Source organism: Aspergillus pseudodeflectus (assembly GCF_044049435.1).
Source record: "Aspergillus pseudodeflectus strain CBS 756.74 chromosome Unknown BJX68scaffold_8, whole genome shotgun sequence".
Classification (NCBI taxonomy): Eukaryota; Fungi; Ascomycota; class Eurotiomycetes; order Eurotiales; family Aspergillaceae; genus Aspergillus; species Aspergillus pseudodeflectus.
In genome coordinates, this window is record NW_027263784.1 from 728101 (window position 1) to 748733 (window position 20633).

A 20633-nucleotide genomic window follows, 5' to 3' on the forward strand; every position below is an offset into this window, starting at 1 on the left:
AGTACATCATTCGTGAGGCGTAGCGAGCATCAGGGGTTGGGGTATGAGAACAGCAAACATCAAGGCAGAGCTAAGCATACAGTTCCGGACCTCGTCCAAGGAAATACAAAGGAAACTGTCCCCGACAAACCAAATCCGTAGATAATGACATAAAAGAAAGAGATTCATCTATCGTGGTAAGAGTACCTCAGCCAAGGTAGTGTATCCAAGATCAGTGTGAGGATAACGCATATGCCCGATTATGTTTATTGGGTTTGAAGTGTGGACTCGGTTTTCTCGGCCTCCTTTTTGTTTTCGACGGCAGGTGTTTCAGGTTGAATGACCTCTGTGGGAGCAGCTTGCTCGACTGCTTCATCATCGGCCTTCTCATCAACCTTTTCAAGTGGCTTTTCGTCGGTCTTCTCAATCGGATTAAATGGGTGCACAGGACTGTCAGGAGTGCGGGGTTCTTCTGGGATAGCCGGAGGCAATCCTGAGCTCGGCAGAGGAGATACTGGTGAGCTCACTTGCGCATCCTTTGGCTCACGGTTCACGTCGATCGGAACCGGTCGATGACTTGCGCTCTCCTTGGTAGGAAGAGGTAAATTCTGACTAGACATAGAGTTTTCTACGTCTGAACGGGCAGCAGGGCTTGTGGTCCGATCCCTTTCCGGCTCCCTCACACCGTCTCGGACCTGTGCAACCTTGGCCTTGAACTTCCCAAAAAGACTTCGTTTTTCGGGTTCGGAGACTAGGTTCTCCTTGGAGGCACCATTGTTGTGGACTTCTGCATCTAAACTCAGTGGCTGATAAGAGGGATCGTTGGCAAACTGTTGCAGATCGGACGGGGAACTTTTGCTGGTGTGGTGCCAGCTGCCAATTGAGCTTGTACTGCGATCTGCTCCAGGGCTTGAAGCAGTGAGTGGTGGTGATCCTAATCCCAGGCCGATTTGTTCGTTGCTTCGCTTGGCGGATCGCGGGAATCGCCAGCTTCGGCGGTGGTCTTTGCGCTCCGCACGCGCGGCCTCGTCGTTGTGGTCAACATCAGAATAGTCTGTAAAGGATGAACGAGAGTTCATAGAAGGCGTTCGTGAGCCGTGCGGGCGGAGCGCGTCCGTGGTCCCTCCTTCAGAATGGCCATCCCGCTTCTCGGGTCGTCCGACCCGCTGGATGTCAAATTCCTCATGGTTCAGGTTGTTAGGTGGCTTGGGTGTGGCGCCTCCATCGTCATTAGAAGACTCTGAGCGGGCGGGGACTTGAGACGCGATCAAAGCGGACTCGGAGGTTGCGGCCTGAAGAGAGACTGAGGAGCTATGTGCGCTCTCACTCGTACTTCCAGGAATCCGCTTCTTCTTCAGTCTATTTGGCTGCCGCGGCTCTTTGTCCCCACCTGGGGGAGGAGACTTTGTGAAAAAACTGGAGAGCTTCCGCTCTTTTGTAGGCGTAACAACAGCGGGTGGTGAGGGCGAAACTGTTGTGGGTGGCAAAGCAATGTGTTGAACAGGCTTCTCGGGAACACGCTCGATGTCGGTAGACGGCTTTGGCGTTGGTCCATGTTTAGCCGAGTGAACGTACACGGCTCCTGGGGTGGCCTCTGGATTTGCAGGCGGCGGTGGGGTCTGCAAAGCGACGCCAGTAGACGGAGGCGTGCGGCTTGAGGATCGAGAATGTTGCGTAGTTGTCGGACCGGGAGAGTTTAGATTTGTGGACTCAACAACTCGGCTGTACCGTGGCGGCGGAATTGCAGGTGACATTTTGGATGGTAAGGTGTTACTCCTGTGCACTCCTGAACCTCCTAATGACGTCGGGGTCGCAGGATTAGAGGCATTGTTGGAGGCACGCGAGTTCTTGGATGAAATAGAGACATTCCTCCGTATAGACCCATACTTTCGGAAGCTGTCCGCTCCCCCGCTAGCGCTCGATACTGAGCGGCGAACCGTCGACTGTGATGTCGGCGGCCTGGTATTACCAGATTCTACTTCTTTGACGGTTTGTTCATCCGCGGCCGTACCATTCATGCCAACAAGGAAATGGTCCTGGTTTTCGATCAGAAAAATCAACACATCCTGGCTCAACTTGTACTCGTCTGGCGACATGTCATGCTGTGGGTGAGAGAGTAAGCCGGGCTGGAAGATGGCAGAAAGATTGGCCGAGTTCATGCGGTTCTGGTCGGATTTTGACGCGAAAACTGCCAGCAAATCAAGAATGTAGAGCAGTAACTGCTTGTTCAAAGGAGGAAGCTCTCTGATAAGCTGCTGGTAAGCGGCAACCGCACTCGAATGCTCGTCAGCTTGCGATTCTGGAGGCGACCCATTTTCTTGGGCGCGAGCCTGGAATTTGCGCAGGGGTTCTCTAAATCGTTCGTAGAATTCCAAGGGAACAATCGGTTCAGGTAGCTGGTTGAGGTAGCGCCGAAGAACATTTGCAGCATCATGCACAGTGTATCCGGTCCAATCTAATCCTTTTCCGTATCGCTCGGGAGAATCGAACACCTCCTGCAAATCCTTGATGCGTTTCGCGGATCCATTGAGTCGGAAGATACCCTCAACATCCGTCGCTAGCAGATATTAGCTTGAACCGACCATTAAGCAACCTGGGCCTGTACCTTTTTCTTTCAAGAACACTCCGCATTTGGCGACGACTATGGGCACATACCCATAGATAAAGCTCTCTCCATTATCGTTTGTGAGCGAGATAGCGACATTCGCGTACTTGATGCTGACTTTGAGTGGAACGCCGAAGATGCCCTGGCGTGTGTTCTCTAAAGCCCCTCTGTTAGTGACGATGCGTCAAACGACCAAGAAGAACAGCCAGGCGCCCGTGGGGCGAGACTGTGCGCCACCTCCAGGAGTGCGACGACGAGGACCAGCTTGGGAGGGAAGCTGAGATAGCCTGTCGCATCATCAAGGCAGTTCTCTCGAACACCGGCAACTGAAAAAGTTGCTAACTCTAACAAAGCTGCCTCCACACGTACCTTTCGGCTCCTCCTTCCTTGTATTCCTCTTAAACTGTCTCCACCAGGTTGTAAGGTCTCGTCGTGACGGCGGCGAAGCGGGGTTGGCTTCAGGCTGATGTGCTGTCGGCGGAAGCGATTGATACGCTTCAGCACCGTGCGACTTGCCGGTTACCATCGTGAAGGGCAAGGTGTACCAAAAGGCGAAGAGGATAAGGTATGATGTAGGTTCGAGCCGAGATGGCGAAATCGATGACCGTAGACTATTTCGTCACTGCCGCCGTTGCTGCAAAGCAGATTCTGGGGCTGGGATGACGGTGATCCCAAAATAGCACGGAAGCCTGGGGAATTACCGCGCAGGCCGCAACGACCCAGCGAGGCAGAAATAAGAATAAGGCTGCCGAGGCACGAATCGACGACTTTTCCAGATCAATGTGACGGAAACAGGCGGATTGGAAAGTTAAGCAGAAAGCTGAGTAGTCGTCGATCGCTGGGAGGGGATGAGGGGAGCAAGCGAAGGATCGAAGAAAGGGTGAAAGATCAAGAGCACCAGAGAAAGGCCGGCCAGGAGTCAGTGGGTGGTCAACCTCAGGCTGACAGGGGAAGATTTGGGCCCCTCAAGTTCGGAGCGAAGCAGGGTTCAACGGAAGGAAGATGTTCAAAATCCACAAGCAATGAAGACGATGGAGAAGAATATCATGAAGGAGTGGATGGAGCAGCGTCGGTGGAACACGCTGGAGAGTCGAGGCTGCACACACGACCAGAGGGGTGACCAGTCATTAAATTGCTCTCCAGAACTTAGATTCCAGTATGCTTCGAGACGGGAGGGCTATCGTTATTACTATCAACGGTTGTATTATTGATCCATGGGTCATGTAATAAATATCCCGACTTATGACACTTCTCCGTCACCCAGTCGCAAGGAACCAGAGAAGCGATCTCGCCTACAACGTACTCCTACACGGGCATTGGTTCTGGAACGGGGTTTTCTAGACACAAGGGATCCTCTTTGGATGATGATCCCCAGTCTTCTGGCGAACAAATCTCCCGGTGCACCAGAGCCTTAATATCCTCTTGATATGCGGACTGGAGCGTGCTGTCGTCCGCTGGGAGATCTTCATTTTCGACTCTGGGGCAGATTCGCCTCCCAGAGACGCCAATATGTTGGCGAAAAGACGTCGAAAAAATTAGAGTTGGAGACATCGATTATACTGAGGGCCTGCAAGGCAAATTGTCCAACAAAGGCTGACAGCTTTGAAATTGGATGCAACCTCGAGACTCTCAAACGCACAGCCGCGCTATCAGCACCTTACCGCGGCATCCACATTAGTGTGGCTTACCTCCAGGCAAACAAATGAATAACCAACACCCTAGTGAACAACCCCTGTGAATTGGACAGTTGTATCCCCCCAGTCATGGCGGGCAAAGGATTGTCTGCCCCCTGGCGAGGATTCTCAGTTATTCGGTTGACGGTCGATCCCGGAAGGCCGCTCAGTAGTAGTAAATTGGCTTGACTCCATCACAGGTCTCACAACCATGGATCTGTCCATCCCACTGGGACAGGGTCTAGGCTCTCGATCAGCTCGTGGATGGAGTGTTCTTTTTTTAAAAAAAACCTGAGTCAGCCAGCAACCGTTGACATCAGGGCAGGCTACAGCAGGGCCTGTGAGGCACGCCTTCCTCATTCGGTAAAAGAACGCTTGACCGAAATCGGTGGCTGAGTAATAATATATCACGTGACATAATCTAGTCACGTGGGAATCATGTGAGCTGAAGAGCTTGCGAATGATGCTGAGCTCTGGAGCTTGTGAGAGATAAGTGCCAGAATATTGTTGCTACAACTACGCCTTCTCCTCTTGAAGCTCTAACCACTTATCTACAACTTATACCATAATGGACGGGTTAGTGCTTCCTGCCTTTTTTTTTGCCTCTATATCAAGATATAACTTTATTCCGGCTCCTCAATAACTTGCGGATTATGATACTAACTCGCCCAGACTTACGGCCGCTGAACAGCGCGAGTTCGCTTCTCGCATGGAGCGAAAGCAGATGAAGGAATTTATGACTGTATGTTGCATATCTACGCGAATCCCGTACTTTCTTTTCCTTCAATCCAGCGTACCAATTTTCCCACAATTCCGACACTGACCGGTTCATCTTTCTCAAGATGTACTCCAAACTCGTCCAGCGATGCTTCGATGACTGCGTCAACGACTTCACCACCAAGTCCCTCATTTCCCGCGAAGAGAGCTGCACCATGCGCTGCGTGGACAAGTTCCTCAAGGGATCCGCCCGTCTGAACGAACGCTTCCAGGAACAGAACGCTGCCATGATGCAGAGCGGACAGTTGCCGGGACGGTAAACGGATTCGTCTTTTCGAATTTTCTTCTTTGTTTTATTCGGCTATGTTCTGTGTACACTAGACTTCAATGATACTCGCGCCTATGCCTGGCTGGATATGTGGCATTGGTTCAGACCGTTCACCCTTCTCGCATCTTCATCCAACGACACCCAAATCTTCTCGAACGGCGTCCTTCTGCGCTGGCTGTCTCCTCTCTACCTATATTGTTGCCTTCTTGTGGGCGTCAGGCGAAACCCCAATGATGTTCGGTAGGGGCTTGCGGTCCGGTGGGACGAACTCCATGCGCGCAGCAACACTCTCCCAGATCTTGCTGCTATAGTAGTCTTTCCAGGTCTCCGGCGTGATATCAAAGAGTAGCATGAAATTTGAGAAACTGAGTTGACTCACAGGAACCATCCGGTACGATTTCTCGGACAAGTTATTCAAAGGTTCGACATCGCTCGCGAGGGATTGCAAAGCAGCATGGACAACCTGAATCCAAAAGTACGCTTGTGTCTCCGAGTACGGAGGGATACTGGAGTCCACCGTCCGAAGACGTATCGTTGTCGTCTCTAGCGAAGTCAGGGCGTCTTTTACCACTGCACCGCGGCGCAAACCCGAAGCTTGTATATGCTGAACAATGGCAAAGGCAAAGCGAAGAAGTCGATCATCGTTATCTTCCTTGATCTGGATGCCAGGTTCTGCCTGTGCCGGGCTAGGTTTTAATGTGGGAAACTGTTGAAGATCTGGTGCCGTCCACGACTCCCGGGCTTGTGGGCTAAACAATAGGCCCTTGGTATAATACAAGCTCCAGAGCTTCGTGTTCCTGAGTGAGGGTGTCTGCAGCAAAACGTCTTGAAAGTCAACCCAAGCCGGGAACTGGTCGAGGCCTTTGTCGATTTTGTAATTCCAGATAGCCAGCTGCAATTGCACAAGCCAGAAGATGGTCATTGTCCTGCCCGTCGACTCAGCAATTGCTATTGTTCGGCGCAGAGTGGTACTTACTGGTGTTGTGTGTTCCTAAACCGATCAGGATGTGCCTCTTTCAGCCTATTCAAATGCGCTATAAACGTGTCCGCAGTGGCGAAAATGCTTTCGCCGTTTTTAGTGGACTCCAGGGCGATAATGTACCCAGCTTTGAGATGACTGCGATGATCCCATGCCGGTATATCAGCGGAAAGGAAAGCTTCCCAGAATGACTTGCAGTCCATGGCATCCTCGCTCCCTTCCTTTTCAATAATTGCCCTGAGCTCTTCCTCGGACGTCGGGGCTTCCTTGGGCTGAATCTCACTCTTTCCTGGTCGCCAGCTAGCCACCCTAGAGTTCATGGACATAGTTTTATGCAGTTCGGCCATGACTTCCTCCAAGCCCTCCCCGGTCTTTGCACTCACCTTGTGCTGCAGAACCTTGTACTCCACGTAGTTCCGAACCTGGGACAATTCCTTCTCATATATTTGACGCAGCCCTTCAAGATACGTCTCGCGCTCTTCAAGGTCCTCTTGCCTGGTGGGAACAATCCAAATGTACTTGGTCTTCGCTTCAACCATATCCCAAAGGAAATGACGAAGCCACTCGGGGGTCACGGGTTCATTTGTGTCCGCGCAGTTATGCAGAAACAGCACCAAGGTTTCCGGCTTGAGATAGAACCGCAGTAACGGGTAGATTCTGTCACATCCTGCTGCACCCATTACTTTTCTTAGTTCCGTGACGACAACGTTTGGCCCGGCGGGGACACTTACCTCCGACATCCCACATTTGCCAATGCCATCCCCTGGGATATTCAATAGTCTCGCAATTAAATCCAATCGTCGGCATCGTTGTGACAAACTTATCGAGCTTTAGCCGGTAAAGAAGCGTCGTCTTTCCAGACTCGTTGTTTCCGACGATTAGCACTGGGTACTCGGTTGAGCCGAACAGCCCTCGCGACAGGCCTTTGAACATGATGGGATTGTTTGCAACACTCGTCAATCTGTGCTTCGTTTTTACCTTTCTCGATCGAACGTTCTTCTCAAGAGATATATATGTCCGAAAACTGGCGCCTGTGTGAGGCAGAAGGCACTGTCATGCCACGGTGTCAAAATGTTCAGCTCCCTCGTATTCTCGCCTGTTTCTTCCTGACGATCGTCTCAGCCCACATGCTGAATTAATACAAAGTCAAGCACATGACGAACGATTGAACATCCAGCCATAGTAGTCTAGAAGCGCGCTATTGTGAGGAGACTAGTTTGTGCACACTGGCCTAGGAGCGCATCACTGCGAGGAATTCGGTTGTTTATTCCCCAGGCTATAGCTACACTCTTTTCACGTGTTCATGCGTACTACTGCTACCGATTGATAAGAAAACCGGGGCGTGCGAGAAACGCTCGCTGTGTTTCTGGGCGGATTTTCTCTTCCACCAAGTTCCGAACTCAATCTCCAATCGAAAATGTCTCGACGGACGGCATCCGCATGTACGCTCGGAAGATCCGATAGCCCAACCATACCCCCAAATCATGGGTTTTAAAGACAGTCGAGAACCCATTGCCATCGTTAAATAGCTACTCGCAGCCTCCCTCATTTACAGCTTCTGTGTCCTCCGCTCTATACTTTCTATAGCTTGACTCTTACAGAACATCCTCAACTGCAGACCTCAACCACAATGACCCTCATTCACATCGGTTAGTATGCACCCAACCTTTAAGTTACTCACATATCTAATCCCATTTTAGTCCTCTTCAAGTTCCGTCCCGAAGTCAGCGAGGAGCACAAGCAGACATTTATAAGGGAGCTAAAGACATTGAAAAAACTCCCGTGTGTCAAAGATGGCCGCCTTATTGTCGGCAGCCCTAGTGTAACGGATCCCATTGAACGCAGCAAAGGGTTCCAGATCGCTCTTGTCAGCTATCATGAGAACCAGGCAGCCTTAGCAGAGTATCAGGCGAGCAAGGAGCATCATCGGTATGTATCAACATCTAATTTCCTTAGTCAATAATTATTGTACGCAAACTAACCCAGTACTGATGGCAGAGTCACATCTACATACATGTTTCCATACAAGGAGGATCTGGTCCGGTTTGATTTTGAGGTTGATGCAGAGGATGAATATATGTGTCAATTTCCGCTAGCTGAGATATCTTAGTCTAACTGGTTCAAACCCTTAATTGCAAATATCGTGATTCTCTCCTATAATATGGGCACCTGACCATCCATTTGTCGGGTACTTTCCGTCCAACGGCCCACTTCGATTTCCCAAACTTCAACCCCCAGAGAACGCTGCGAACAACAACGGGAATTCGGATCGACCAGTATATGAGCAGTTATAATGCTCCTACACATTAACCGTCGTCACTTCAGATATTTACTTTGATCACCTTCGACTTAGTCTGAAAAACACAATGGATTCACCACGAAGGGCGCGGAACCGGGCCGCCTGCAAACGCTGTCAGAAACGGAAAATCCGCGTACGTGAGGCGAACTCCAATATAGTCGTAGCAACAGCTGATTCTGCTCTTAGTGTGATGGCAATTTGCCTACATGCGGCTCTTGCCGTAAGGCAGGTGTGCCTTGCATCAATGATGGGAAGCAGGAAGTTCATCGCTCGTTTGCGGCCCAGAGTCTCATGTGTGCGTACCATACTGACTACTTATAAGGTACATTGCGAATATGGAGAACCGAATCAAGTGGCTAGAATCCATTGTCCGCGATAAATGCTCTGATGTCGACCTTGTTCGCGGACCCGAAGGTCTACCAGATGATCTGAATGAGATAACGCAGCTCGAGACCCCTATTGAACCAGGCCAGGGTCCTAGTCTCGATGGTCACCATTCGTCGCAAACTAGCATCCACGAAAGAAACGAGCCACAAGCCGAGTCGAATCCGAGGATAATAGTTTCCCGTGAGGAAGGTAGCGTTCCACAAGCATCGCCCGCAATCAATGAAGAACCTCAGCAAGCACACGAGATAGGGCTGGTGTCCCTGTCTCCAGGAGGGGATCCTCGGTACATCGGCCCATCTAGTGGCTATTTCTTCGCACAACGCATTCTCTCCAGCGCTGGCTGTCGTCAGACAATCAGAGCATCGACGCAAGCCGCGTCGGATTCAGCTCGTCTGTCCCTCGAACTCTTGAACACCCCAGCACCGCTGCCAATACAGAAAGAAAGCGCGATAGATCTATCTGACAAGTACTTCCAGACGATTCACATTCTCTATCCATTCTTGCATAAGCAGTCGCATATGGAGGCTATTGCCCGAGTTTACGCGTCGCAGGAAGCAAATCCACTGGAGACCTTCCAAGTTTACATGGTTCTCGCAATTGCTGCTTTAAATCTGTCGCGCCAGTGCAAACTACACCTCCCTGTGGAGGGCTATCATGCGTCGGCTATGAAACATCTTGATTACATTTGCAATCACGGTTCTGTGGCTTCCCTTCAGTGTCTCCTTCTCCTCATGGTGTACGCATTGTACAACCCTTCCTGCAATGTCAACATCTGGAACCTCAACTACCAGTGTCTTGCAAGTGTGATTGACCTTGGGCTTCAGCGCGATGTTCGCGCCTCCTCGTCTCCGCACATCACAATGTTTGAACAAGAAATGAGAACTCGCATATTCTGGGTAGCATACACTTTTGACCGAACAGTATGCACCATGATGGGGCGGCCGATTGGTATCAGAGATGAGGCCTGCGATTTAAGGGTACTGATTACCAGCGCGCGTCATAATTCTAAGCTAACGTATGAGGGCAGTTTCCGCTATCAATATCAGATTCTGATCTGTCGTATTCGAAATTAGGGTCACAGACTTGCAACGAAACGCCTTCGCACATGTCCTACTCAGTACACCTTTTTGGACTGGCCAAATTGAATTCGGAGATCAAATATATCATGCATAGCGTCAACCGCGATGCCCCCGCATATGCGCTCCCAGCCGTAAGGGATATCTCCACTTGGCAACAGGACATGATACAATCCCTTGACGTCTGGCTTTCAGAGATCCCGGTGCAAGTACCTGGAGTCCATTCTGACTTGCTATTGCTGTGTAAGGTCAGGTACCATGAAATAATGATACTGCTGCTACGACCTAGCCCGGGAATTCCGAATCCCCCGGACGATATTCTAAACAGTTGTTTCCAGCATGGCCTTGTGTTACTCCAGGTGTTTGGCGACTTGTATGCCAACGGCGATCTCCTTTACAACAGGCTGGTTGTGCATTCAGTCTTCCTTGGTACTTTGGTTATGCTTTACTGCATTTGGAGGCTCCCATGGACGGCTGCAAAGATCCCTGTGGGCGACCTGATTTCAAGGTTCAATACCGCACAAAATATCCTCAGCAGTATTGGAGAGCATTGGTCCGAGGCGACGCGATCTCGTGATTGTATCAAAGAGTTATCTACTGTCACCATTCAACGACTATTAAGAACCCATTCTACAATTGCTGCTACAGCACAACCAAATCAACCGGGCCTGGAATATCAGCCAAGCGAAGGCCAAGCGCAACAGTATCAAGTCGACAGAGGTCACGGCGAAGGAGTTCCCCGAGCACATGCGAATAGTGACGCAGATCCGTGGTCTCTTGGAGAGACCCAAACGGCTTTTGACATTTCCACCACTGATTACTCGAATTTGTTTGATGATTTCCTGCAGGGAGATTTCCCGGGCTGGAGTGGTATGTCTGATATTGGTGGGCTTATGTGGGAAGTATTCAATACTTCCACGCACTGATACAAACTCTTCAAGACAAATGGAACTGGCCCACCAAACAATAATCTTCTCAGAAGAATAGAGAGATAATCTATGATGCACCAACATAACAGTTGACAGTTGCCGGCAGAGCGGGTCTTCCCCGCCGTCGGAGTCTTTCCGACACATCCACTTAGATGCGGATGCCTCCGTTGATTTCTCTCCTCTACCTCACCTACAAACCATAAAAGCTTCAGCCTCTTCACTTTCCATGGGGTACAAATAGTACAGGCGTGAATTAGGAACAATCTTCTTTGCCTCTATTATTCCCTAAGAAAACTCCTCTCTAATTCCGCCCACCTTCGTTGTCAGCACAGCACAATGTCCGAACCTTCGAACACAAAACAGCAGATCCACCACATCACATATCCAGACTTAGAGGATTTTGTCCGTCGAGTGTTGGTAGGAAATGGTGTTCCTGATAAGCATGCTGCCATTGTCGCCAATTGCCTGGTGCAGGCCGACTTACGCGGCGTCGACACTCACGGCTCCAACCGCATCCCCTCATACATGCAAAGAATCCGACAAAAGGTTCTAGACCCATCATCGTCTCCAGAGCTACAGCAGATTACTCCAGTCGCAGCATCTGTGGATGGCAAAAACACCTTCGGCTTCGTCTCCGCCCACCTAGCCATGCAGAGGGCCATCGAGATGGCCCAGGAGTTTGGACTAGGTCTAGTCTCCGTCAAGCACTCCAATCACTTTGGCATGTCGGCCTGGCTCGTGCAGCAGGCGATCGACGCAGGCATGATGTCCCTAGTCTTCACAAATTCCTCCCCTGCGCTCCCTGTGTGGGGCGGCATGTCCAAGCTCATGGGGGTATCGCCAATCGCATGCGGCGCGCCTGCGGGGAAGGAGCGCCCGTTTATCCTAGACATGGCGCCGTCCGTTGCGGCGAGAGGGAAAATTTACAAGGCGCTCCGCCGCGGGGAGAAGATCCCCACGGACTGGGCACTCGATGGCGAGGGCAACATCACGGACGATCCCGCCAAAGCACTCGAGGGCGTGATGTTGCCGATGGGCGGACCCAAAGGATCCGCTCTCGCTATCATGATGGACGTTTTCTCTGGTGTGCTCTCGGGTTCCGCGTTTGCTGGGAACGTAACCGGTCCGTATGACCCGTCAAAGCCGGCAGACGTCGGTCACTTTTTGATGGCTATCAAACCGGATCTGTTCGTGAGTCTGGAGGACTTTAAGGCTCGCATGGACTACTTGTATCAGCGGGTAGTTGGGAGTGATAAGATGGCAGGTGTAGACCGCATCTACTATCCTGGAGAGATTGAACAAATTACGAGTGAGAAGCGGTTGGTGGAGGGAATTCCGTTTACAGAAGCAGAAATTGAGAGCCTCAACAAGGAAGCGGAGCTAGTGGGAGTTGAGAAGCTGAAGTACGATGATGTAGGTACCCTGTGAAGCTACCTACCCTACTGTATCTACAAGCTTCGAGACATACTAGTAGTTTGTGCGGATATATAGTTGCATTGGCTTTCCCCAAAAGCCTAAAAATTGAGTTTTTAAGGCACCATTGGGTCTGCGGCGCTTGTATCGCAACTTTGGTCATGGTGGAAGCTCTTTATTTCCTTCAATTGACGTCAACTCCCAATGCGCCTCGAGGAGCTGTTGCATCCCTTCATCTGACAAGCAGACTGGCGTCATCGGCCGAGAAGCTTGGCGAGCACAGACCAAACGAAGCCCGCAAATTTTTACCCGTTCGGGGTGAGCAAAGCGCATCGAAGCTCCAAGAGAGGATGAGGATGTGAAAGCTTCTGCCTCAAAGGTATAGTAATTCGGTAAAGTAATATCTGCATCAAATAGCCCGCTGCTGGGCAGCGGTTCGACTACTTCGAGGTTCGGATCGGCCGCAAGCCTGTAGTGCTGCAACGGGCGGGATCTCCCAAAGATCTCCAAGTCATCGCAGCTCTTCTCCTCAGGCCATGACTCAAATACTTACTCCGCCTGCGGAGAATGAGGAGAATGGACCAGGAAGTCGAACCCGAGCCCCTGCCCTTTGAGATTTGACAGGTGGTGAGCTCAATCCGATTGCGATAGACGGCGCGAGCCCCTCATGGGAATTACCCCACCCCCTCTCGTGTCCCCTCACCAGTCACCACAACTTGATCTCTTTTCTTCTTCTGCGTTCTCCGTCGTCTTTCTGTCCACTTTCCGGCCCAGTCCGTTTGAAGCAATTTATTCCCGCTTCTATCGCTGATAACAATCTTCATCCTTTTTTATCTATCCTTCTCTTCCCTTCTTCCTTCTCCCAATCTTCACCTGTCAAGCTCAAGCTGTAGCCGGTTTTCATCTACATCATCACCATGGCTAGCACTGTAGGCCAGGTAAGCCTTCATTTCAACCTGATATTGCTCCGGACATAACTAAAATAATTGTTCTTAGACCATCACTTGCAAGGTAAGAAAAATCCACCGACGCTCAGAGGATAAACAAACACATTTTGGAACCGTGCCAACTGAAGCTGCGTAGGCGGCGATTGCGTGGGGCGCCGGGGAGCCCCTCTCCGTGGAAGACGTCGAGGTTGCTCCTCCCAAGGCCCACGAGGTTCGCATCCAGGTCCTTCACACTGGTGTTTGCCACACGGGTTAGTAGTACCTAAATGGATTCGACTTGGCTGAATTTCGCTAACGAGGCCAGATGCCTACACACTCTCCGGAAAGGATCCCGAAGGTGCTTTCCCCGTCGTCCTCGGCCACGAGGGTGCCGGTATCGTCGAGTCCGTCGGCGAGGGTGTCACTTCCGTGAAGCCCGGTGATTATGTCGTTGCTCTCTAGTATGTTTCGCTTCTCGGGGAATACAACAGGAGCGGATCTGACATTTCTTTTTTATAGCACCCCCGAATGCCGGGAATGCAAGTTCTGCAAGTCTGGCAAGACCAACCTGTGCGGAAAGATCCGCGCCACCCAGGGTCGCGGTGTGATGCCCGACGGCACCTCACGCTTCAAGGCCCGCGGCAAGGACCTCCTCCACTTCATGGGTACCTCCACCTTCTCTCAGTACACTGTTGTCGCCGATATCTCCGTCGTCGCCGTCACCCCCAAGATTCCCACCGACCGATCCTGCCTTCTCGGTTGCGGTATCACAACCGGTTACGGTGCCGCCGTGGTGACCGCCAAGGTCGAGGAGGGCTCCAACATCGCCGTCTTCGGCGCTGGATGTGTTGGTCTCTCAGTCATCCAGGGCGCGGTCAAGAACAAGGCTGGCAAGATTATCGTCGTCGACGTCAACGACGCAAAGGAGGAATGGGCCCGCAAGTTCGGCGCCACGGACTTTGTCAACCCCACCAAGCTTAACGGCAAGACCATCCAGGAGGAGCTCATCGAGATGACCGACGGTGGTTGTGATTACACCTTCGACTGCACCGGTAACGTCGGTGTCATGCGTGCCGCCCTCGAGGCCTGCCACAAGGGCTGGGGTGAGAGTATTATCATCGGTGTTGCTGCTGCTGGCCAGGAGATCTCCACCCGACGTAAGTTCCCCTGAACAGACGTAATCTTACCTTTACTCACTAACATGTCTTAGCATTCCAACTCGTCACCGGTCGCGTATGGAGGGGATGCGCCTTCGGCGGTATCAAGGGCCGTACTCAGCTTCCCGGCCTTGTTGACGACTACCTGAACGGCCAGCTCAAGGTCGACGAGTTCATCACCCACCGTGAGCCCCTCGCCAACATCAACAATGCCTTTGAGCAGATGAAGGCTGGCGACTGCATCCGTTGCGTTGTGGACCTCTCATAAGTCAGGCCAAATAAAAAAGAAAATAATTATATGCCATGTAGTTGAATGAGATATGAAAAGTATAGATTCATAATTTTCAGCATTTGTAGGGTTCACTCGTGCAAATTTACTCGATGAGCTTCGATGAGGTTTGAGCTACGTATATATGTCCAGCAAAGAGTCCTCAAGGTACCCAGGCAAGGACCCCTCGGCGGCAGCAAACCCGATCCGGACTGTCATCTATTACAAACCATCCTACATAACGTGATTCCCTGTCGTTCCGCCCACCCCGGTCGTTCCGCCCATCCTTTTTACCCTCCAAACTCCTGGTTTTTAAACATGGATATCTCAACTGTCTTAGGCTTATATATAATATTGCTTGGTATATATACTTTAGGCATATAGCCCTACTATATACCTTATCTATATCTTCTAAATTTAAGTACTTCTTATAGTAATTTAAATTACACTGTATTTTATAGTATTTTATTATAACTAGAGTTTTCTAGGGATTAGATACCTTAAGTGCTTGAAAATAGTTTGATATACTCTTATAGGGACTTAGAGTTTATATACTTACTCTTATAGCTAACATGTCTAAAGTGGTTGAGATATTATGACCTAGAAATGGTAGTTTATATGGTGTATTAGGTGGGCGGATTGACCGGGGTGGGCGGAACGACAGGGAGTTACGTATATTCCAGTAAAGGTGCATATCAAAGTAACTGCTAAGTATCTATGCTAGACAGAACAAATAAGGCAAGTTACACAGGAAGGTCCAAAGTGGTCTTCTCGTGCTCGGCTCTACCCCTCCTCCTCTCCTCCCCTCCCCAGGACCCTCCTACAGAATCAATCGCCCCCGCATAAGAATCCCTACTATTAGTACTTTAAACACCACTGGGCAAGTCCGACACGGCCCAAGAACAAGGAAAGAAGATACACCGAGCCAGGCGGGAAATAGTCCGAATTTCCCCTCTCCTCTCCTCCCCTCTCCCCTCGCTGCTACGTCCCCGCACGGAGCGGGAAAGGATTTATCACCATTATCGCTCCTACTTAGTACTAACACATCCGCGGAAGTAGGTCACGGCACACCCGGCGTGGGAGATGCTACTCCGTACATATTTGTTTCCACAATGGATATTTCGGAGGGTTGATTGTATGAGGGGCAGAAAGGTGCGAGTCATGGGCTGAGCCTCGAAGGGCTTTCCGGTCTGATTGGGGGTTTCTTGCCTATGGCGATGGGTCATTATTATGTTGGTTTGCGCGGGATGTTGCAAAGCCTGATAGGGGGATGTGTACTCCGTACAACTTTGTAACTGTGGAATATCCTCCGCAGTTTGACATATTACTGTCAACTGTTGTATTCTGAATATCATTTTACGTGAATTTTGGGTAAGGGGAGTTGGCGCTGCGGCTGGGCTCGAAAGATTACACTTTTACGTTTTACGGGAAGGCTAGATTGCGTGATTGGGGCTGCGTGTAGCAAACCATTCTCATTTTGTGTTCAGGCGTTCAAGGAGAGACTATAGTTGGAAAACAAGACCAAACGGGTCGCGTGGGACAACCGCTCGAGACTGGAAAAGTGAGGCCCTAGAACAGTTTGTGCTCAAGGGTCATGTCGGACTCAGGTTGCAAACCGACGCAGGCGCGGAAGATGTTGGTCACGGCGCTGCGCTGCTTAGCAAGAGAGTTGACGACGGGGGTGCCGGGAGGAGTCAAGGGCGCCTTGAGCATGTAGCTCAGAACGCTGAGAACGCTGTGGAATCCCTTGTACTCGGCGGCATCATCGGCCTTCCAGCTGATACGGGTCATCATCTCGGCAAGAACAACCAAGTCGATGATCAGAGGAGAGGCAAGCAGCGAGTCCTCGCAGATGTTGAACAAGCTGATAGTCTGGTGGCCACCCATGAAGATCTCAGCGTAATACTCATCAAGAGCGCGCTTGTTGTCGCCAACTGCGGGCATGTACTTGATCACAACACAGTGGTCAGGGTGCTCATCCTTCTTGTACAGAATGTGGTTGGCGGCGACCATGTCGTCGACCACGTTGGACTTGGAAATCTCCTTGGAGCGGAACTGCTTCTGAGAGCTCAAGTTCTTGCCATCGTTGTTGCCGAGGTGGTTGTAGCTAGCGATGGAAGTGAGCTTGATACCGGCGTTGATCAAGAAATCAACGAGGGCGGACTTCATCTTGGTCTGGCCGGACTTGAAGTCGTCACCACCGATAAAGGCATTGTGCTTCTCAGCCAAAGCAATCGCGCCAGGAACAAAGGTATTTTGAGGAGATCCGTTGATGAAGGGAGTGTTCTCCAAGATGCAGGCAACAGCGAAGACAGTCGAGGGAGACACCTCGGAGTGACCAGACTTGATAGCGTTGATCAGGTTATCAGCAGTATCATTGACGCCAGGCAGGATGTCTGCATAACGCTCAGTGTTGGCAGTCCACATGACGATGACCTTGTCGAGACTATTCTGGGCCTTGAAGTCGCTGTTTTCCTGTTAGTGACGAGCGTTTTGAGCAAAGGACATCCAGAAAAAAACTCACCGAATGTCCGCTTGGATCTTCTCAACGTGAGCCCAGGAAGCCTCAGTACCCTCAAGGACGTTGTCGGCACGGTCCTCCTGGTTGGCAGCAATGAAGTCAGGGTAGTAGACGCTAGGCAAGGGCTTCAACTCAGCCATCTCCTTGCGGACAAGCTGCTTGAGCGTGGGCTCAAGAACCTGGGCACGGTCCATGGACTCAGCAAGGTTCAGGCTGCTAATGTCCCAACCGCCGATGACAAGATCATTGGGGTGGACCATGGGAAGCATGTCATTGAAGGGAATGTTGATTTCCTCGCCGGTCTTGGAGTCAGTACCAAGCTTGATGGTGGAGCTCATGACAAGGGAACCGTAGTAGTTGGCAGCACGAGGACCTTCCTTGGTCTCCCAGGTGAGATTCCTGCGATTGGCGATGATACCAGCAGTCACGGTGGAACCGTTGTTTCCACCCCAACCGACCATCATCAGACCGACCTTGCCGACCTTGCGCTCGACCTTGAACTGATAGGTGGCGGCCTTGGGGGTAGCAACAAGCTTACCATCCGCGTTACGGGTAACATCAGTGGTATGATAAGCATAGGTGCTCTTGATTTCCGCGTCAGTATACTCGACGTTGGGCGAGTTGACGGTAAACAGAGGGGCGCGAGCAGCTTGGGCGGACCCGTTCACGGCGCCATTGGCAGCAACATCCGAGTTTGCGTGGGGGGCCATTGTGTTCAGAATTTCGGGATAATTCAAGAACGGTTATTGACTAGTTTGGCGTGATGGGAGGATGTTTTATGAAACCAGTAGTTGTCTACTGGTTGTATATTATATTGGCTGGTGCTCCCCCACGGTTGGATGAGCGCCGGCCGTTGAACGGGTGGTGCCGCCTAGAAAAGGAAATCCAAGGTCAGCAGAGTTCCGAACAGTATGAGAGAATGACGGGAAGTTCGGGGCATGTCGTGAAAGTCAATGCCCAGAGAGGTTGGGGAGCAACTGGGGAAATCCGGGGAACAGGAAGCGGCTTACGAGTTAAGATGTGTGGCGAAAATTTTGACGGTTTTAAGCGATCACGCCTCGGGGAAGAGTGTGATCAAAAGACTTGAAGAAAAGCAGCAGTTGCAACTTGGAATTGAAGTCAATTGAAGTGTTTGAGGGTAGAGGGTAGAGGAGAAAGGGGAAGAGGAGGGAAGACGGAAGGAGGGGGCGACAGTTTTATAGCGGGACACTCGCGTCCGGGTCACGTTTATCTTATCCGTCTGCGTCCCGCCAAAAGGCACAACCATTCGACCTCGCCTTTCCCCTTAGCGATAAACCCCTCCAAGGTCCCATGGGCAGCCAATCATGCGGAGTATGGGCACATTGGCCTCGTTCTCGATTCTTCATAGCGGGGCATCTCGACAAGACAACCCTCAAAAAAGAGCCGGGGAATTGCGGTGAAGGAGGATTCGACTAATTCGAGGCCTCCGGTTGCACCACTCTCACATTCGTCTCTGTGCTGCCCCTCATGTTCTGAGAAAGACTGTTGATAACTGGCCTCTGGTGCGAGGCATGAACCCTCCGTTCACCTGCTGGCCTTGGTCTCTGCTATCGCTCGCTTTGTTGTCAGGAAGATCTTCCAAGTCCTCACTCCTGCCCAACGCTCCCTACGCCTGTCGACTGCCGGCCCCTGGTAATCAACGGAAGCGAAACGACCTTGCAGATTCGACAGCGACTAATATAAAGTTGTCGCAGCTCAACGATCCACCCACCGCCGGGCCTGCCTGCCCTCTGTGATCCTTCTTGCCTCGGCGATATAGGCGCCCTTACACTAGTCTGACAAGAGCGAACATGTTCTCATCTGAGCGGTCAGCGATGAGGTGCTTCTAGGGAAAGGCTACAGAATAATGTTTGTGCTGGCGAGACGAGTTGAGACAGTATCAGCTCTCCCCAATGATCATGAGGCCTTGTCCGCAACTGCACCGTCTGGAGGAGACCCGCATTTCCATTTCCATACGGAGTACGGAGTACGCTGACAGGACTCCACTTACCAAGCTACCGGAATCGGACACCAGAAGTACGCAGAATCTGGGCTGGCTGCAAATTCGACATGGGAAGTGAGTCCTCCGTATATTCACACGACTGCGAGGACAGCGAATTAATGGTGGTGGTCGTTCCAATAATTGTCTGGTGTCAAGTGTGTCATTTCTGCCAAAGTTTGAAGGCCCCTGGTTTGTGTGGTGTAGCGGAAAGCTCGGATGGGGATCCATGGTTCGACCTTCTCCGAAGGTTGAACCCCCTGAATCATGCTCTCATGCTCAAGCGATCGTTTGCGGAAGCTCACTTTACTTTGTCGATGAGCTTGTTCAACCTAATAACGATTTGAAGGATACTAATGGCCACGTCCGAGCTGATCTGAGGGTGCTCGGCTTCCTGCTGATCGTAACAAGAAGCCCGAAGTCGAGTTCAACAAGGTGCATGCCACTACGTTCTAATTTCTCGCCCAACCTCCAAGCGAGAAGAGGTGGAGAATAATGCCAGCATTTCTGGCAGTGTCTGCTGCCTGGCTCAAGTCTGCGTTTGTTTCGTTTGCCATCGGATAACACGTGAAGACCTTGGACGGAGTAAAAATCACTCGGAAAAACGGCAAAAGGATTGATATCTTGAAACCCCTTGGGAGTTCAGAGGATATAAAAGTCGCCATATATAGACCTTATACTTTGGGGACTAGGAGACTTATACTCTCACAGCGACTCGGCCGCCACGAACAATCTGTGTGGATAATCGGTCTATGAAATGGTACGCCCAGACGCTTGACCGTCTGGGGTCATGAAAAATGAATCGCATCGGCCGCTTGAATTTCGCGCGATGCGATCGATCTACGGACGAGTGGTAGATTACCCCGGACTCTGGCAGTGTCGGGTCATGTCGGAAAAGCAGCGCTTGTGACAGATGTGTGCTCGTGAAGGACTCAGAAGGAGTACGGAAACTTGTGTCAATACTGCCAATACTCGGGCGTACTTGGTTCGTGGTATAATCTCACCGAGCTTTTCTCGAGTGGCGAGGGGGACGAGCGCAGCTTGAATTCATCAAAGTCCAAACAAAGGGGAGACCTTCTCTGAGAGAAAACCACTCGACTTGGTAAGTGACTCGAGATCATAAATCGAGCACAAGGAGGTAGAAGCAAATAAAGTGTGTAAATGGCTCGTGCACCTGAGGCGGAAAGGATGCGCAAGGCGAAGATGCAGGGCCCGTGAGTGGCCGCGACATTCGAGAAACAAGACCCGTGCCCCCATGAACATTGAAGGGAAAGAGGGGTCAGGATTCGGGAAGAGCAAACTTCAAAGTTGCAGGTTCAAAGCGCGGATGGTGGCAGTGAAGGATCAGCATTCCACCCCTGAGGGAGGATCTGCACA

The 20633-nt window shown here is 51.1% G+C and overlaps 9 protein-coding genes across 9 annotated transcripts; 5 read left to right on the forward strand and 4 right to left on the reverse strand.

Annotated features, from left to right (window-relative positions):
- Window positions 1–127: 127 nt before the first annotated feature.
- BJX68DRAFT_207575 (putative Rho GTPase activator (Sac7)) lies at window positions 128–3358 on the reverse strand. Its single transcript, XM_071037676.1, has 3 exons — window positions 2954–3358; window positions 2585–2740; window positions 128–2536 (listed from the first exon to the last, which is right to left on the reverse strand). The coding sequence occupies exons 1-3, from the start codon at window positions 3108–3110 to the stop codon at window positions 246–248; spliced, it is 2604 nt and encodes an 867-aa protein (XP_070902500.1). The 5' UTR covers window positions 3111–3358; the 3' UTR covers window positions 128–245.
- A 1386-nt stretch (window positions 3359–4744) lies between these two features.
- On the forward strand, window positions 4745–5784 carry tim9 (protein transporter TIM9). The gene is made up of 3 exons (XM_071037677.1): window positions 4745–4833; window positions 4930–4999; window positions 5100–5784. Exons 1-3 carry the CDS (start codon window positions 4826–4828, stop codon window positions 5292–5294), a joined length of 273 nt encoding a protein of 90 aa, XP_070902501.1. The 5' UTR covers window positions 4745–4825; the 3' UTR covers window positions 5295–5784.
- Window positions 4764–7214, reverse strand: BJX68DRAFT_279665 (P-loop containing nucleoside triphosphate hydrolase protein; the record flags this gene model as incomplete). The annotated part of the gene is made up of 3 exons (XM_071048776.1): window positions 4764–6228; window positions 6279–6951; window positions 7013–7214. The coding sequence occupies 3 exons, from the start codon at window positions 7212–7214 to the stop codon at window positions 5493–5495; spliced, it is 1611 nt and encodes a 536-aa protein (XP_070902502.1). The 3' UTR covers window positions 4764–5492.
- A 697-nt stretch (window positions 7215–7911) lies between these two features.
- Window positions 7912–8391, forward strand: BJX68DRAFT_263827 (Dabb family protein; the record flags this gene model as incomplete). The annotated part of the gene is made up of 3 exons (XM_071044787.1): window positions 7912–7930; window positions 7982–8210; window positions 8280–8391. 3 exons carry the CDS (start codon window positions 7912–7914, stop codon window positions 8389–8391), a joined length of 360 nt encoding a protein of 119 aa, XP_070902503.1.
- Window positions 8392–8491: 100 nt separating this feature from the next.
- Window positions 8492–11139, forward strand: BJX68DRAFT_207684 (transcription factor domain-containing protein). Its single transcript, XM_071037678.1, has 4 exons — window positions 8492–8713; window positions 8767–8852; window positions 8903–9944; window positions 9995–11139. The coding sequence occupies exons 1-4, from the start codon at window positions 8648–8650 to the stop codon at window positions 10967–10969; spliced, it is 2169 nt and encodes a 722-aa protein (XP_070902504.1). The 5' UTR covers window positions 8492–8647; the 3' UTR covers window positions 10970–11139.
- On the forward strand, window positions 11140–12472 carry BJX68DRAFT_207685 (Ldh family oxidoreductase). The gene has a single exon (XM_071037679.1). The coding sequence runs from the start codon at window positions 11309–11311 to the stop codon at window positions 12398–12400; it is 1092 nt and encodes a 363-aa protein (XP_070902505.1). The 5' UTR covers window positions 11140–11308; the 3' UTR covers window positions 12401–12472.
- A 610-nt stretch (window positions 12473–13082) lies between these two features.
- On the forward strand, window positions 13083–14838 carry BJX68DRAFT_230583 (bifunctional alcohol dehydrogenase/S-(hydroxymethyl)glutathione dehydrogenase). Its single transcript, XM_071039216.1, has 6 exons — window positions 13083–13323; window positions 13382–13396; window positions 13469–13583; window positions 13637–13772; window positions 13831–14468; window positions 14522–14838. The coding sequence occupies exons 1-6, from the start codon at window positions 13303–13305 to the stop codon at window positions 14734–14736; spliced, it is 1140 nt and encodes a 379-aa protein (XP_070902506.1). The 5' UTR covers window positions 13083–13302; the 3' UTR covers window positions 14737–14838.
- Window positions 14839–16174: 1336 nt separating this feature from the next.
- Window positions 16175–18423, reverse strand: BJX68DRAFT_230588 (inositol-3-phosphate synthase INO1). The gene is made up of 3 exons (XM_071039217.1): window positions 18268–18423; window positions 17261–18128; window positions 16175–17203 (listed from the first exon to the last, which is right to left on the reverse strand). The coding sequence occupies exons 2-3, from the start codon at window positions 17965–17967 to the stop codon at window positions 16306–16308; spliced, it is 1605 nt and encodes a 534-aa protein (XP_070902507.1). The 5' UTR covers window positions 17968–18128; window positions 18268–18423; the 3' UTR covers window positions 16175–16305.
- A 662-nt stretch (window positions 18424–19085) lies between these two features.
- On the reverse strand, window positions 19086–19597 carry BJX68DRAFT_207718 (uncharacterized protein). Its single transcript, XM_071037680.1, has one exon. It carries the CDS (start codon window positions 19485–19487, stop codon window positions 19158–19160), a length of 330 nt encoding a protein of 109 aa, XP_070902508.1. The 5' UTR covers window positions 19488–19597; the 3' UTR covers window positions 19086–19157.
- Between the last annotated feature and the right edge of the window lie 1036 nt (window positions 19598–20633).

Bases quoted from the DNA above. Each gene is read 5' to 3' on its own strand.
- BJX68DRAFT_230588 (XM_071039217.1), bottom strand. From the start codon at position 17,967: ATGGCCCCCCACGCAAACTCGGATGTTGCTGCCAATGGCGCCGTGAAC. The intron at 17,204-17,260 runs GTGAGTTTTTTT...ACAGGAAAACAG, and splicing joins AAGATCCAAGCGGACATTCG to CGACTTCAAGGCCCAGAATA.
- BJX68DRAFT_207684 (XM_071037678.1), top strand. From the start codon at position 8,648: ATGGATTCACCACGAAGGGCGCGGAACCGGGCCGCCTGCAAACGCTGT. The intron at 8,853-8,902 runs GTTTGCGGCCCA...ACTACTTATAAG, and splicing joins AAGCAGGAAGTTCATCGCTC to GTACATTGCGAATATGGAGA. The intron at 9,945-9,994 runs GTACTGATTACC...GTATGAGGGCAG, and splicing joins ATGAGGCCTGCGATTTAAGG to TTTCCGCTATCAATATCAGA.
- BJX68DRAFT_230583 (XM_071039216.1), top strand. From the start codon at position 13,303: ATGGCTAGCACTGTAGGCCAG. The intron at 13,584-13,636 runs GTTAGTAGTACC...TAACGAGGCCAG, and splicing joins CACTGGTGTTTGCCACACGG to ATGCCTACACACTCTCCGGA. The intron at 13,773-13,830 runs GTATGTTTCGCT...TCTTTTTTATAG, and splicing joins GATTATGTCGTTGCTCTCTA to CACCCCCGAATGCCGGGAAT.
- BJX68DRAFT_207575 (XM_071037676.1), bottom strand. From the start codon at position 3,110: ATGGTAACCGGCAAGTCGCACGGTGCTGAAGCGTATCAATCGCTTCCG. The intron at 2,741-2,953 runs GTACGTGTGGAG...GAGGGGCTTTAG, and splicing joins AAGGAAGGAGGAGCCGAAAG to AGAACACACGCCAGGGCATC. The intron at 2,537-2,584 runs GTACAGGCCCAG...AATATCTGCTAG, and splicing joins AGTGTTCTTGAAAGAAAAAG to CGACGGATGTTGAGGGTATC.
- BJX68DRAFT_207685 (XM_071037679.1), top strand. From the start codon at position 11,309: ATGTCCGAACCTTCGAACACAAAACAGCAGATCCACCACATCACATAT.
- tim9 (XM_071037677.1), top strand. The intron at 5,000-5,099 runs GTATGTTGCATA...ATCTTTCTCAAG, and splicing joins AGATGAAGGAATTTATGACT to ATGTACTCCAAACTCGTCCA.
- BJX68DRAFT_207718 (XM_071037680.1), bottom strand. From the start codon at position 19,487: ATGGATCCCCATCCGAGCTTTCCGCTACACCACACAAACCAGGGGCCT.